A 16,853-nucleotide genomic window follows, 5' to 3' on the forward strand; every position below is an offset into this window, starting at 1 on the left:
GAGGTATGATTTCTTATCTATGGAACACATAAAGAACTGGATTAACTCCCTTGAATCATTGAATAGCCAAGTCACATAAACTTTTATCCACTGCCCTTTTTTGTATTTTGTCTGCTACTTTTCATGATCTATTTGTGAATTATTATTAATAATAATAAAGTACTGTTAGTACTGAAGATCAGTATAGTGTACATTTCATTGCACGATACATTTTTTTTCACGGGTCACTATTATTTGCTTTACATAAAATAGAACATATATAAAAATTGAAATATTTTAATATAAGGCATAATGTTTACTTTGCAGGTGCAGCAGCTGAATCATATGGATGAAGTATGTTATGAAAATGTGCTGAAGCAAATAATGGCTGGTCACCAGGTATTTATTTTTTTGCTTTAATTTGCATTCAGAACACATATAAAAAATTAGTTTTCATCATTATAGGGTCTGGAGATATTTATTTATTTATTATTTTTTATTGTCTCTGGAGATATTTAAAACCTGCCTGGACACTTTCTTTTGCAACCTCCTGTAGGGAACCTACTTTAGCAGGGTAGTTGGATTTAGATGATCTCCAAGTGTCCTTTCCAACTGCTGTGGTTCTGTGATGCTTTGAATCTGTGCATAAGAGAAGGAAACGTACAAACAGTGATGCTAAGAACTGCACGTTTTTCCTCCTTCACAGAAATTTCAGATTAAGGTGTTATTTTAAAAGTTGAACAGTTGATATATGACTTTTGGGAAAAAATTCTTCAGCAGCACCTTAGTCATTCTTCTCCCTCTGGCTGAACATCATTTTCTGCTTACCTTCTGTTGTTACTGTCAGCTACTGGTGCTATATTCAATAAAGTTTTAATGAAATAATGAAGATTCTGTATGGAAATGCTGATACATGCCTGAAGGAAGATTATTAACAAAATTTGTTGGCTGTACTAAAGAAACTTAATTTTACTTCTTCCTCATGATCTGTTGTGTACATCTCTTACCAAACTCCTTACACTGAGGTAGGTTTAGGTGCTTATATTTTACTACTTATGTTTTTTGTATCTTTTTACTTGCTGTAGAAGAACCTGTAAGTAGCAGTTTATTACAGTCAGTATGTCTAAATAAGTAACATATCTTACATTCCAGGCCAGAAGTTGTATGCTCTTTCAGAATATTTATTGCACCTTTCTGTCCCTCTCTTCTCTTAATTCTGAGGGAAAAATAGCTATTAACATGTGTAGTAGTACTTTTAAAAGTAAAATAAAGCTCAAATACAATAATTTATTTAATTCTAGCAAATGATATTTTGTACTTAGCACAGCTCTTCTTGAGAATAGTTTTAGTTCCTGACAAATTGAATGCACTACTGTTTTAAGGCGTGTGCTACAGTCAAGAGGTCAAGTGAAAGACTTTAGTCTCCATAGCATTACAGTTTCAATAGCTGAGACAGTAGTTGATCTCACCTTCTGAAAATTATATTTCGAGCCAACAACAAATAAGCAGTGTATTTTCAGACAAAGCAGAAGTGTCATTTCCTTTATTGTATAAAAAACTGTTTGATTTCAGAATGGTTTGGTTGATTTGATTCACTTGAATGTGAATGTTAAGCATTTTCTTTGCTTGAAAATGTTTGTTCTGAGTACGGTACATACTGACTATAGCTACCCTGTGGTAAATATGCTGCTTAAATTGATGAAGACAGCATAGCTTGCTGAAAGAGAAAATTCAGTACAAATATTGTTCTTTGATGATAATTCAGTGTAAAAATTTATTTAAATATGCTGAATATATATATGCAAGCTGAATTCAGTAAAAAAATGTAAATGTGGCATTTCAAAAAGTTATAGTAATGTTTAATGATAATTTAGAGCAATTGTATCAAGAACAGATGTATATGTCAATAAGGAACAACATTTGAGCTATGTTACAGAACTCTTACACATTCATGTACCAACCAATTAAATTGGAGTTGTTTGTTTGTTTGTTTGTTTTCCACATTATTGAAAGCATATTTGTCTTTACACTTATGAAACTAACACTCATAGCCTGAAATGATGGCAGTGGTATGCAATCTTTCATAATACAGAACTAAGCATATCAGCTTATTCTGTAATACAATTAATTATAATTTGTAATATTGAATCTTATAGTAAAAATGAGGGATTTTTTTCTTTTAATGAGTATGCTCCAATAAATTATCTGTTCAGTATACCAACTGCAGATGTTTGTTTCTTAAAAAAAAAAAAAATTAGAATAGAATATAGAATGTAATAGAAGAAATACTTGCTCCATAGTGAAGGACAAATATTGCGCTAGGAAGGTTTTCTGTAGTGTCTTCAAATAATTTTGCAAATAGGATGTGATATTCTGAAGTTATCACCTTTTTCTGATTTACTTAGTCTTTAGAAATCTGCTGTCTTGAGTCCAGTTTTACTGTAGTCTGTTACCATCCTGTCCTGTAATCTTCCCTAGCTTTTTTTTTAAGTTATCCTTTAAACTTATGCTTGTTTAAATTCTGTTTATGTGTAAAGTTTCTTTGCTTTTTAACAAAGTTGGTTGTTTCTAACTTTCTTCTAAGAAAAACCGCATAATTATAGCATTGTTTCACTTGGAAGGGACCTTGAAAACCATCCAGTTCCAACCCCGTGCCCTCCTGCAGGGATATCTTTGACTAGATCAGATCACTCATAGCCCAGTTCAACATATCCTTGGACACCCACGGATGAGACATCTATGGTTTCCATGGGCAGCCTGTTCAGTGCCTAACCACACTCTGAGTAAAGAATTTCTACTTAACATCTAACCTAAATCTCCCCTCTTTCAGTTTAAAACCATGCTTTCTCGTCATGCCACTATCTGCCTGTGTAAAAAGTCAGCCTCCCTGCTGTTTATAAGCCCCTTTTAAGCACAGAAAGACATCAATATGGTCTCCTTGGATCCCTCTCTTCTCTAGACTGAACAAGCCCAGGTCCCTCAGCCTTCCTTCATAGGAGAGTTGCTCCAGCCCACTGATTGTTTTTCTGACCTAGTCCAACAGCTCTATGTCATTCTTGTTGTGGGGGCCCCAAGCCTGGGGCCTAATGAGAGCAGAGTAGAGGGGGACAGTCACTTCCCTCTCCCTGCTGGCCACCTCTCCTTTAATGCAGCCTAGAATACAGTCGGCTTTCTGTGCTGCAAGTGCATGCTGCTGGCTCTTGTCATGCTTTTCATCCACCGGGACCCCCCAGGTTCTTCATGGCAGGGCTGCTCTCAACATGTTCTCCCAGTCTGTCATTACATTTGGGATTGCCCCAACCCACGTGTAACTCTTTGCACTTGACCTTGTAGAACCTCATTAAGTTCACATGGGCTACTTTTCAAGCTTAACCAGGACGCTTTGGATGATATCCTTTCCTTCTGTCATACCTACTGACCACTCAGCTTCATGTCATCTGCAAATTTGCCAGCAGTGCACTCCACCCTGATATCTAGGTCACTGTAAACATGCACTGATAAAGAGCACCAGTCCCAAGACAGACCCCTGGGGGACACTACCTGGGGTCACCAGCAACTACCTAGACACAGATCTGCCAGATGATGTTGAGCTTCTAATTAATCAACACATCCAAATCCAAGGCTGCTCTCAGTCTATTCTCCTCCCAGTCTGTATTTGTGCTCAAGATTTCCCTGACCCATGAACAGAACCATACACTTGGCCACTTGGCCTTTCTGAACTTCATGAGGTGCATACCATCTCCTTCAGTATATAAAAAAAAATTCCACAGCAGTTGCTTTTCTAAATGGAATTCAAGAAATAGTTGGAATTTTGTAACTATTGAGGCAGTAATATGTGACAGGCATAGATTTCATTATCACTGCTCTAGAGAACCACAAAACTGAGTATTCTGCCTTTATCTATATATTCTGTCTTCTTGCAAGGAAGAAATACCAGAATCAGAGAAAAATATATTTTCTTATGTTCCATGAGTTAATGTGCACTCTCCAATGGCCATCAAATATTGTCTCTTTTAAGATTTTTACTAGTCTTTTGAATGTCTTAAATTAAATTCACTACTTTTTTGTTTACATCCTGTTCTGTTTTCTTATTTTGAAAGAATTCTTACATGCTGAAAAGGAATCATTTAGTTCTGTGTAAGTCATACTGATGTTCCTCTGTCTTATGTTATATTCTGAGGTATGTCTGAAGTGATATGTTCATGTATTTTAATAAATATATGTGTGTTTTCATTTTTTAAGACTAAGGGTGGTGGGAGGTAGCTGTATGCTACAGACAAGTGTTTTGGCAGATGGAGAGGATCTTTTTATGTTGATTTTTCAACAGTCATACTCTGCAAGACTTCATGCTCTTCCTGGCTACTGGGAAATTAAGAGTTGGTGATTCAGCCTTTAATTTTGATCCATCTGCTCAAACTAATGAGATACTTCATTTGTAGGCTTCACTTTGAATTACCAAATGCAACTGAAGCTGTAACATTTGTCTTATAGCACAACTCTCCTCTTGTTCAACTTGACAAAAGATGTAATGATAAATGGCTTGCCCTACAGAGTTTTCTGGGGATTTTGTTATAGAAACACTTTGTGGTGACTGAAGAATATCAGAAAAGGTTTCCAGGTGCTTTTTATGTCAGTGTGCTCTTTTTGTAGGCTTCCTAACAACGTGGATCTTCATTAGGATATTTCCCTGTTAAATCCTACCTCTTAAGATTGTGTTAAGTGAGATTTGAACTCAAAAAAGAAAACTTTTTTTTCAGTGTCCTTCTGTGCTTGGTACAATCTGGTGAATATTTATTTTAATGTCATTTCTTTAAGTTGCTATTTTCTTATATTATCTACAGGTATGTTAGAGTCTCTTGGAGTGATTTGCACTTTTGGAGTTGTATTTCTAGCTCTTAGTAAACCAAAGATCCTTTAAACAGAGGGGGAAAAAGTGACCGTGCATACTGTTTATCAGAGAAGGTGACCCCATACTCAATTAGAGATAGAATGTTTCTACCATTGTTTTTTTTAGAATAACTGAGGGATACCATTCACTCAAAGACTGCCTCATCAAAAATTATCATTCCCTCTGCTGATTTATAGCTGTCTTTTGTCGGACAGTCAGCAGGAGTGAATCACAGGCATTAACAGCATTAGTTCACCTACAAGGCTGAAAAAGCTTCTTAACGTTTTACAGAGAGTTCTGGGGAGTGGTTAGCACCTTTCTGAGGCAGCCTGCGGAAAACCTCACAAGGTCAGCAAAGGCAGGGACTGCATATGATATGTATCAACATCATTTTTTTATATAAAGTGAAATATTGCATTGCTATCCAGTTTCAAACTATGCATATCCTAGTGTCCTTATCTTCACAATGTATGAGGTGGAAATAACCCTTGTCACTGTATGCTTTGAGAAATAATACGATGCTTTTAGGAGTGTTGACGAAGAACATAATGTTTTTAAGAATTTTTTTTCACCTCAGAAACATATGATTTTAACTACACTATATTGCATTCTCCAAAAATATTAAATTGTTGCACTTCCCAAGGCTCAGTTTTTTAAGATAATGTCTGAGGGAAATAACTCTTCCTGACTCTGGCCATTTCTGTTGCTTTATTGGCTCACTTCTAGTATATATTCTGCTATTATTGACCCTTTGCTGATTTATCCCACTGCCTTGGATACAAAGAGAGTGTTGATCTTACGTTGCTCTCATTGTCCCATCACCTCTTAAACATTTTTGCTACTATTAATTTTATTAATTGATAATAACCTTTCACTTTATTTTGTAAGATGAAGAGCCTCTAAAAACCTGAAATTGCTTAAGATTTTTTTTTTACATTATGAATTAGAATTAGAATGAGAGTTGCTGAAATTCCGTGAAAGATTACAGAGAAAGTGCTTCCTGAAGTAGCACTTGTAAACCCCTCATGCTTTTGCCACGCTCCCCAAACTACTTATCTTTTTTTTCTGCAATCTTTTCTTTTTTTTTTTTTAATAGTTGATTCTCTTTGATTCTACTTAAACCTTCGAAAGAAGTCGTGTGTTCTCTTTGCTCTTGATGTGGTTTCAGCAGGTTTCTTGCATTTACTCTTGGCATCTTGCTTTCCTCTCTGCTTCAATTTGTTTTCTTCCTAAACTTCAGTACTCTGTTACTCCGTTTTAACTTCAGCCACAGACATCTGAGTTTTAGTCTAGGTTCCCTACCTAATGTGCTTTGCTAATTTGCCATTTTAGTTGTTCGTTACAGTTTTCATCTTGGAGTACCTTTGGCATTCTCCCATCTACTGATTTTTTTTTGTCAATTTGTAAGAAAATGAGTGTTTCATTTTCCACTGCTTTTGATAATTTTCTGTGCAACTCTCAGGTGATATAATATCTGTTTTAACTCTGGTTCTCAGTGAAACCGAACTTGATATTTTCAATTCATAACAAAAACTAGCTGTTCAGTGGAAGCCCTGAAATCTTTCTGTGGTTCTCACTCACCTGGCTGCCTGTGCAAGCATTGAGGCTCAATGTGTCAGTACTTCAGTAGTGAGTAGTTATCATAGGTATACAAGAAATAGTTTCAGTATTCAAGGAAGAGCTTTTCCGCAGGCCATAGATGCCCACGTTGTCATTTGCAAAGAATATGGATTTTTGCAACAGCAAATACCTATTGAAAGGCTCATCACAACATAAATATGTGATATTACCACATGTTTGTGCCATAGCTTTAATTAACTCTTATGCCAGCAGCCTATAGGAACTGTAAAGCAGTGGAGAGATGAATTTAGAGTTAAGATGCTATAAGCTTTACTGCTGAGACTGAAAATGTGGAGGAAAGCTTTTTAAAAAAAAAGAACAGCCATAGACAGAACCATCCATTCTTGATGCACTGTGAGTGGTGATCTTCACCCTACCCATTTTCTGCTTATTTCATTTCACTGTTCTTAACAATCTTTTGAAGAAAGGTGTAGAGGTTTTTTTGTTTGTTTTGTTGTTGTTGTTTCCCCAATTACCTTCTTGTCAGTGCCTGCTCTTCTACTTTGAACAACTTTAGGTTTTACTGGCTTCTTCTGACTCAGTTATCATTTGACAGTTGCCATTTTTTACAGCATTGTGACAACTGCTTCTAATATGCATACCTATGGCATCTTTGCTATTTATCTTGTAAAATGAAATGTGAGTGTTTTGTTAACATGCAGAATGCAGCCATGATACTTGTGAAATTCTTAATTAATGTATGGTTAATACGCAGTTTTGTAGAGATCAAACTTGCTGTAATAATTAGAATTTATATACTTAGTTAAAATTTTCTATACCACTGTCCTGCATTTATTTCATTAGAAAAAATATTGACATACTATCTATGTACTTTTTAAAATCATAGAAAAAAATCTAATTTTTTTGCACAAATTATTATTACTTCATTCTTTCAAATTGATATTGTTGATATCACAGGTCAAAAGCAGATTATGCTTGAATTTATATATTCAAAACTGTTTATATGCTATTTATTACATATAAAAGATTCACTATTTGTAATTGTTCTCTTTTTCTAATAATTGACTTTAACTTTGCAATACTAAGAAGTGTCAACTTATTTTTCTTGAAATGCTATCTTAAGCCAAAAAAGAAAGACTGAGTAATTATTCTAAATCTGTTATATTAAATTGTCAGAACTGAATTTGACAGTTATTAATTTCATCTGTAAAAATGATGGATTAAATTTCTTTATTATCAGTTTTCTAACTGCTATTTGGTTGCAGAAGCCATTTGAAGATAAAAGTTTCATAAGCTTGGTTACTGCAACTGTTGACAGTGCTTTTATAGCTATGTCCTAAGATAAGATTTCATAAAACATTGCTTTTTAGAGGTCTCTCAGGAACTTCGTATCTTGAAAATTAAGCTTGTCTTAGTCTTCTTTCTGGGTTATATAGTGTATAGAGCACACTTTGGACAATTAATTATGTAAAGTTACTGGGTTTGTTAAAATTTGTTTATCTAATTAGCTTCTGGACTTCCATTTAATAGCCTAAAAAAGTTCATTTAAGTCTTCTTGAATTTTTGTGGTTTTATACAGATCACTTCTACTATAGGTACAATTTATTTGCATATACATAGATAGTGTTTATATATGCAGACATAGGAAAATGTGAAGTGGTAAGGTAAATGGTCAGGCAAGATTATGGCTAGTCTCTTTAGATATTATTTCCATGTCAGCTGATTAAGTGAAGCCTTGGATACTTTAGAGCATTTTCTGCAGAATTTCTTGTAGTTTCTACATGATCAGGGACCATTAATATGTGTGATTTCATAGAATCATAGAATCACAAGATTGAAAGAACCTACAAAATCATCTAGTCTAACTGTCCTCCCATTGCTTCCACAAGCAACTAAACCATATATCGTAGCTCCTCATCCAGACACCAATTTTCTTTTTTCTTTCTTTCTTTCCTTTTTTTTTCCTTTAATTAAATAACAGATCAACTAATCTAGGGACTTTTATGTTCTGCAACTTCATCATTTATTTATGCACTCCATGATAACTGCCTTTTGCAATTTTAAGGGTATGATTGTTGCTATAATCTTTTGCCCGGATAAATAAAACTTCCTATCTTACTTTAATTAAAAATCCTCATTTAGTGTGCTAGCTATGTAGATGATACCCTTCAAAAATTTTATGTACCAGATGTTTCATGCTGTTGTCAAATGAGATGTATGTATCATTTTTCTGTTATATTTTCTAGTCAAATCTCTTTAACTTCAAGCATTTACTACCGTGTCAGCTGTGTATATGAACAGCTGAAAAATGGCTGGAAATGGATGGTCTAACAAGTTATGCACGTAATAACCCTTAATTCTTCAATCTGATAGCCTTCTAAATATTTGCATGCTGTATTTGTGTGCCTCCTGCTGATTTTTGCTATTTACATAGTAAATTGTCTCTATATTTGTACTCAAATGTTCACTATAAATTTATGAAGACCAAAAGCACAAATTTATTTTCCTTCCAATAGTTACGATTTCACAAATTATTTGGTACGTCTATAATCTCACAGCTACACAGTGATGTCTGTATTTGCAATACTACTACTTAAGGCGGCAATTGCTCCTATTTAGAATTTCTATTATTCTGATATTAATGAATCATAAAAATCAAATTTGATTCCAAATGAGTAATTTCTTGTAGCCTAAAATTATATTCAAAAGAAATACTCTGTAGTTACTCTACAATTGACTATCCAGAGCAATCTTGTCTTTTGTGGATGATCAAAGTGACAAGCTACAGATGTGCAACTTGGATATTACCAGTTCTGTTCATCCCATTACAGCCTGTGATATAGACAGCTAGATCATTCTTGTAGCCTAATGTTGTAAATTTTACTAGTTCTAGGTTAATAGCTTTGTTTCAAACACAGGACTGCAGACTATTAGTGGTCTAGGAGATTGTGGGAAGTAAGGTCTGTATATTCATATTAACTCTGTATTGTTCTTCATGAGGAGTTTAATGACAAGAAAAAATGATACTGAAGAAGAAATGTTGAAGGTAGGCAGTGGTCTGAAGCTTTTGAAAATCCATGTTTACTGTAGTCCTTGAAGAAATCAGTGTTTGTTTTATGTAATAGAATATCAATTAACAAGCATCCTAATTATCATCAATTTTTTGTAAATTATTCAAAATGTAACCAAATAACTACTCTCGACCAAAACATGGTGGCTATCATAGACTTTTTAAGAGATGTCACCAAAGAATCCCATAGAAATTTCATTAGTGTTTTAATTTGAAATACAGGATGCTGTAGAAAATATGTTATTTGGAGGAGTCAATGAGGATAGGAAATAAAAAATCTTTATTAAGATGCTAATATGCATCAGGAAATTTCTTTAGATTTTAAACTTGTTTTCACTTTCCAGAACTGGAGATTTCTTACATACATAGCTCTCTGGTGTTGATAGTTTCTTTGTAAATAGTGATGAGATGATTCCAGAATATGTTACAGTCATATATACTGTCATATCCTTAATCATGAGGAATTTAAAATTTTCTTGTTTAGGATATAACACCTTAAGAAGATCTAGGTATTTAAAGTACGGCTTACAAGGTATATCTAATTATTCTATCAGAATTGACTATTGTTTGTAAAGTGCCACATCATTTAAATTCTTTGTAACTTTATTAAGCTTTGTATTAAAAACATTGCTTAATATTTGAAGTGGTTTCTTCTCTGGTTTAGAAAACCTATTGTTAGGGGCAAGGGGGAAAAGGTTTTGCATAGCAATATGTTTTTAAATAACACTGACAAGCACTAAGCTAGAAAACCAGACTGTTCTGTTCTTTAATTGTTTATTAGATTTATTTCTGTTTTGGCTCTTACAAAACCAGAAGATATAGAAGTTGCCTTGATAATTAACTCTTAATTTGCTGAAGTATAAAGTATGGGAGTAGGTATCCAGTATCGCCTTTGTTCCTTTCCTGAATAGAATTTGCATACTACTACTAGCTTCTGGGTTATTCTTACATATTATAGAGAGTGTATACTTAAGTTTAGTTTTGGAAACATGAAAGGATAGGCTTTACAACTCTTGTTCTAATGTGATAGTTGACAAAAATAGAATTTAATGTAAGGAAGAAACATAGAAACGTATGTATTTTGTGAAGTTAGAACAGCTGATGTCAGGCCAGGACAAAAGGAAATGCTTGAAAGAAATTCTTGCATGATCTTGTTTTGCTAAAAAAAGATGCAGTGAAAAGCTGTGCACAATTTTGAATAACAATTGTCATTCAAGTCCATTGCCATCTGTAAAAATGCAATTGTTAGCTGCCTAATGACATATATTTGCATGGTAATGGACTAGCTGTTCTTGCTTAATTTTCTATGCAAGAATAGATCTTGCTATTTCTATTTCTATCCTGTCAATTAAAATCCAAAATAATTTCTACTACCTGTAGGAGTCAGTAAAAGATTGTTTGTTTGTCTTAGTGAATAATTTACATTCTATTTCAATTTTCATTATGTACATTTTTGCTCTGCATTCTGTAAAGTTAACTCTTCATATTGTTTTGCAGAAATACCATGTTTTGGAACATTCTTTTTCTGTGTTAGGCATTTCTAGGCTTAGTGCATTAAGATAACGAAAGATTTCATCTTTCACCTTCTTCTCCCTTTGACTCAGAGTGTTTTTGTTTGTGCTTTTGGTACGGGGAGTAATCAATTACCATATAAATCTAAGAAATTTAAAATAAATTACCCTGAAATGCATGGAAATAAAATTAATTTGAACTAAGTATTAACTTCCTACAATTTAAATATATTGGACTAAGGCTACAAATCGAAGATAGCATAGATCGTGTTACATTGTTCTGAAAGGATTTCTGTTAGTATCAAGAAATTTGTAGTTTACCACTGATTCCATAACTGAGCATCCAGTGTAAATCAAAGTATAAAGCTAGATCATAAATACAAGTGTTTGGAAATTTTAAAGTAATTCATTTTAACAGTAATTTTAAAATTCCAAATCAACCAAAAACCAATCAACACACATATACAAAAATGTTGCTGTTCTTTATCTTTCAAGACGGAATCATTATGTTTCATATGGTTAAATACTTTTTATCAAGAAGCATCCTTTCTTTATTGATGTTGCATACACAGTCTGCTTTTTCAATTTAAGGGTTTTGTGTTATTGTGCTTAATGCTTGAGGCTTACTGTAGAACTTTTTGGGTCCAAAACTCTTTTAACCATAGCTTTGAATGGTAGTGACAGCATGCCCCTAATCCTTTCATTTCCATATTGTGGCAGAAAATACTACATCATGTTTTGCATCACCACAGCTGGTGCCTCTCTGAATTGCCTGTACACTTCTGTGTGTTGAACAAAAAGGAGAAATTAGGCATCTGCATCCAGAAGCTGAGGTCTCATTGAGATCACAGAGCTCACACAAATAAAGCTGCAATAGCTGGGAGCAGGCTCTTTAACAAGGTCAGGCCAGGATCAGGCTGCCCATAGATGTGGTGGAGTCACTATCCTTGGAGGTTTTCAAGAAAAGGATAGATGTTGCATTGAGTGGCATGGTTTAGTGGTATGATAGTGGTGAGTTGACTGTTGGACTGAATGATCTTACTGATCTTTCCAATCTTTCTGATTCTATGAAATATCATGCCTATCTTCAAAAAGGACAAAAAGAAAGATCAGAGTAGCTACGGGTTAGTCTCTGGAATACCTGGAAAAGTGATGGTGAAAATAATTCTGGAAAACACTTCCAAACATGGGGGGAACAAACAGGTGGGAAGGAATAATGGCTTTATGTAAGGAAAATATAACAGAAGTGAAATTTAACATGAAAGATGTTAAAGCATTTCAGAATGTGTATGATAGTAGAATCTTTTTATATGAGTAGATTTAAAGTGTAGGAGACTACACGAAAGAAGGGGAAAGAGGAAGAAAATGAAGAGAGTTGTTCCAATGTAATGTCCATATCTTAGCTTTTAACATAGAATTCCATGAGCAGTAACAAAAAGGAGATTTGAACTGTACAATCTAGTATTCATTGGGGTAGGTATGTCTTAAATGAGAAACATTAAAACAAATATAGCAAATAATAATAAGCAGATGTCTTTCTTGCAGGGAATTAAGAATGTAGAATTGTTATCATTAGAAAGATTAGCAGTTTCATATTATGATAGTAAAAAATCTCTGTAAACTAAGTAGGTTTTAATAGTCTTAAATGCCAATATATCTAAATACTTAACATTGCTACTTATCTAATTATATTATTCTTATTAGGTTCCATTGAGATTATGTCAGAAGTCCTAATTGTTGTTGTTTTAAGCAGAGCTGATCAGAAGTAGTTTGAGTGGACAATTAAAACTTAACAGAGGCAGCAATTACTGGTAATCTATCAAGAGTTCAAAGTAGATTATATAGCAACACGTATTGATTAGTTGATGAGACATTTGATTTATTATTGTGAATTATTCTTTTCCGTTATTGTACATTATGTTGTGTTTTTGTTCTTTAACAGAATTTGCTGACTTATTTTTGAATGTACAGGGGGTATTTTAGTGGTTGCTCCTGCTGAACTTTTTGAGTGTTTCTGAAGCCTAGAGTGGGAATGAAATTCCGATGTGTATGATTTACTTTGCCGCGATGAGTAAATGCAGTCTGCTTTCAACTTGTCAAGAATTCTTTTTCTATATGAAAGGAATAGTATACAGAATGTCTCATTTACAGCCAGTTTTTAAGCAGTTTAGTAGCCCTTCCATTTTCTATATTGTAAAAGATCTTAATTCTCATAAAGGTTAAATCAGTATTTCTCTTAAATCCAAGATGTAATAAAACGAACTAAATCAGTTTCTGTTGCCTTGGTAAGTGACATAGCTTGTTCAGCTTTTCTTTGTTGTTTTTCAATATTTGAAAAAACTTATATAAATATAATATAAATATATAATATATATAAAAATCTGCTAAAATACAAGATTTGTACATTAAACTTTTTAAACTTCAGTATGGATTACCTTATAAAAAATTTTTATTTCATATACTTTACTCCATTAAGTTACTAATTCTGAATAGTGATCCTCATGAACTATTGTTGTGTCTTCAAGGGGAAAGCAAAATAATAAATATAAACAGCTGTGCTTTCATGTAGAATGGGTAATCAAGCTATTCTGGTTTTGTGGTGAATGCTTTTGATCAAGAACTACTAGTAAAACATGTGTGTTGTTCTCATTAATATTTTGCTTAAAGTGTACTTTTCATTCTGTAGCTGTTAAGCACTAAAATTTTGAACTGTATCTTGGCAGTTGAGGGGAAGTCGCAACACAAGTGGTAAACAGTTTTGTTATTTCTTAGAATTAGGCTCAGCATTAGTGAATTATATTTAGTTTTCCAGGTGACGGTTCTATTTAGTGAAGTGCTAAGATGTCATTTTAACCTAGATAGAGGTAGTCAGCACTCCTTGGGGAGAAGTGAAGAAACTTCATTAGGAATTAAGTTTTGCAGAGGCTTGGGGGAGATTTCATTCTGTTCTTCAGGGAAAAAAATGGATGGATAAATTGATCTGTCGATCAGTGTCCCTAGGTGTTCATTTTCCGTAGAAGTAGTAGTCAAGAATTGGATACTGATAAAAGAATGTTTTTTAAGGACATAGCTGGGTAAAACAAAAATGTCTTGAAGCTAAAATAAAGTGTATATTCCTATACTTGCATTAGTGTGACCAGCGCTCTAATGGCAAGGCAGTAAAGTGCCTCAAAGAGTCAGTGTGCTTCTCCTGAAATATGAATGCACCATTTAGGAGCTGCTATGGAGAATGCTATTATGAAAGTGACATTTCCCTGTAGGAAAAGTTATTGTTACTGTCCAAGGCAGAAGAAAGGGTTTCTGAATTTCAGGTATCTGATTATAAATTTCTTAATTGATTTTAGACACTTTTGTTATGCATACACGTAGTGTGTTTTTTCTTTCTCATTTAAGAGAATATATGGCAAGTTCTGGTAGTGTCTAGTTCTGTGTTCCTGATAACACAGAAGTATTAGTCTCATGGGTATTCTGACTAACATACTTTTCAGTGCTATAGTAACTCACAAACGAGTTTCAGGGGAATTACAGCTTGGAACATGCAGCACTGGGGGACTGCAAGTGCTTACTATGAATATTAAATGAAGTCTTTGGCGAGAATGGTTGATTTGTTTAATGCTTGAAGAGAATTCTGCGGAGATAACCTGGCTGGAGACATTTGTCTTTTCCTTTCTTTTATATTTTTGTCATTTAAAAGCTTTGGTTTTCAGAGAGCAGCAGCAAATGCTTTTAGCACTAGAGCTGTACACACCAGAGCTAGCTTTGAACTGCAAAGTACAGATCTAATTACACAGCTTGTAGCTGTGGAACTGCTTCTCTCTATTCTAAATTACTTTTCCTAACTTATTTGCATAATTTAATGCACAGAGATTTTCCATGGAAATAGAATATTCTCTGACACACTTAGGACAGGCTAAATTAACCTCTTAAAGTCTTATGTTGCTGTTTCACAACAATTTTTCTTATGCTTTTTTTCTTCTTTTTTTAAGAACATGCAGGAAGGTCTCATATGTAGCTAAGGCTTGTTCTTTGTAAAAATTTGGTGATGTTACTGATATTATAAGTAAACATTATCCATAAGATTGTGCACCTCTAGTCAGCTAATAAAGCAGTCCTTCTAATCAGACTGGCTGTCCATCTCTTATTGATAATTAGTTTTTATTTTGGCAAGTTGTGCAATAATATTAAATTAAAAATTTTGTCAGGTGTTGATATGTGATTGTAACATGTATAAAAGTCTGTTAATTCCACTGCACGTTGTTAGTTTATGAAATTCACCTTCCCTTTTTTTTAAAAAAAAGAAAGCATATACTATACATCTGAGAATTAGATACCCTTCTGTAAGAACTGCAGAAAGTCTCTGAGTACAGAACAGTTATATCAGCATTTGTTTTGTAGTTATTGCTTGATGCATGACAAGTTCTTATGTGTTCCTTGAGTGAATGATTGCTGTCATGTCAGATGTTGTCACACAATGATTCTGTGAAAAGCCATGTAGAAGATGGAATACCAAATGTGCTCTGTGGCTACTGAATATTCTGAAGGCTTTTATGCATGAGGTTTCTTGTACTTCCTCATGCAGTGCAAGATATTTAGCAAGCTAAGGAAATAGTTATGTATGATGACATCTTCACTACGGAAGATCAAAATAGTGTAATGGATACTATAAAAATAATATATATAAAAAAAGAGATGGTCTGTTATGTAGGACAACGAAAATTTAGATTCTCTCTGCCTTAGTATATGTGGTGTTACACAAGCAGAAGTTTCTGAAATAAATGTCTTCAGAAACACATATTATCAGGGCTTCCAAATTTTGAGAACTAGAACATAGGAATCATTCGTCTGATGATATTGCTCTTAGTTTTCTGCTTTGAGTTTATCAAGTCGTATACAGTAAGCTGTATGATCTCGCATCTTCAGTATCAACATCAGTCAGGGAATGCAATTAACCGTAGTTTCACTTGCAAAATGTGCATATGAGAAAACAATGCCATCTGCATTTTTCTTGATTTCCATAATCCTGTTTTCTTGTAATGATTAGTCTTACAGCAAATGCTGTTATGGAATTGTTAATTTTGTCTTTGGGATGGGGTTTTGATCAATGAGCTTAATAGCACAAGGTGAATACAAGATGAATTGAGCATTATCTGCTTCACATGCAGAATGTGCCAGATAATGCTTAAACATAAGGGATGTTAACTGCATGTTGTATTGATTTAAGTCTGGCTTCCCAACTTAGCACTATCCTACTGTGTATGTATTTTTTTTTCTACAGTATAGGTGCAATGTAGAGCCTGAATTGTAGCGCTGCCAATTCATTCAGGTCAAGGTTAACAATTGCAGGGTTATTTTCCTGGGTTACTTTTGCCTATTATTATTCCTATTTATGCACTTGAAACATCTTCCGGTCCTCTATTAGAGAAACAAGCAGCTTGTTTTCCAGTTATTGTGGAAATCACAGCATGGAATAGCTCTTGGAGGGAAAGTCCCGTTTAATTTCAGATTCATGTAGGCAGAAGCTACAACTAAAACTACACTCACCAAATACTGTATAAATTCTATATTGATGTATCTTTCACAGCAATACTTTATGTTGTTCTTTTTAAATTAATCTTCTAACATTTCAAAGAAAATCAAGGCACCAAACACTGAAAAATTATTCAGATTCTTTTGGGACAAACTGATTATTATTTGAATGATAAACTGTGAAGTGTGTTAACTAAAAGGTCTTGCTGGAGTAGTGCTATGCAATAATTTTAGAAATGTTCAGTGGCCAAGATTTAAATACACAAACAGATTTAGATTTATCAGTTTGCATAATACT

At 33.8% G+C, this 16,853-nt stretch overlaps 1 protein-coding gene across 1 annotated transcript in view; it reads left to right on the forward strand.

Moving 5' to 3' along the window:
* LOC100549353 (activating signal cointegrator 1 complex subunit 3) overlaps positions 1-16,853 on the forward strand; it is a 126,635-nt gene that overhangs the window by 49,379 nt on the left and 60,403 nt on the right. Inside the window, exon 6 of the mRNA XM_010707593.1 lies at positions 307-378. Coding sequence (XP_010705895.1) covers positions 307-378 — 72 coding nt within the window. The remainder of the gene's footprint in view (positions 1-306; positions 379-16,853) is intronic.

This window comes from Meleagris gallopavo, chromosome 2 (genome assembly GCF_000146605.3).
Source record: "Meleagris gallopavo isolate NT-WF06-2002-E0010 breed Aviagen turkey brand Nicholas breeding stock chromosome 2, Turkey_5.1, whole genome shotgun sequence".
Lineage (NCBI taxonomy): Eukaryota > Metazoa > Chordata > Aves > Galliformes > Phasianidae > Meleagris > Meleagris gallopavo.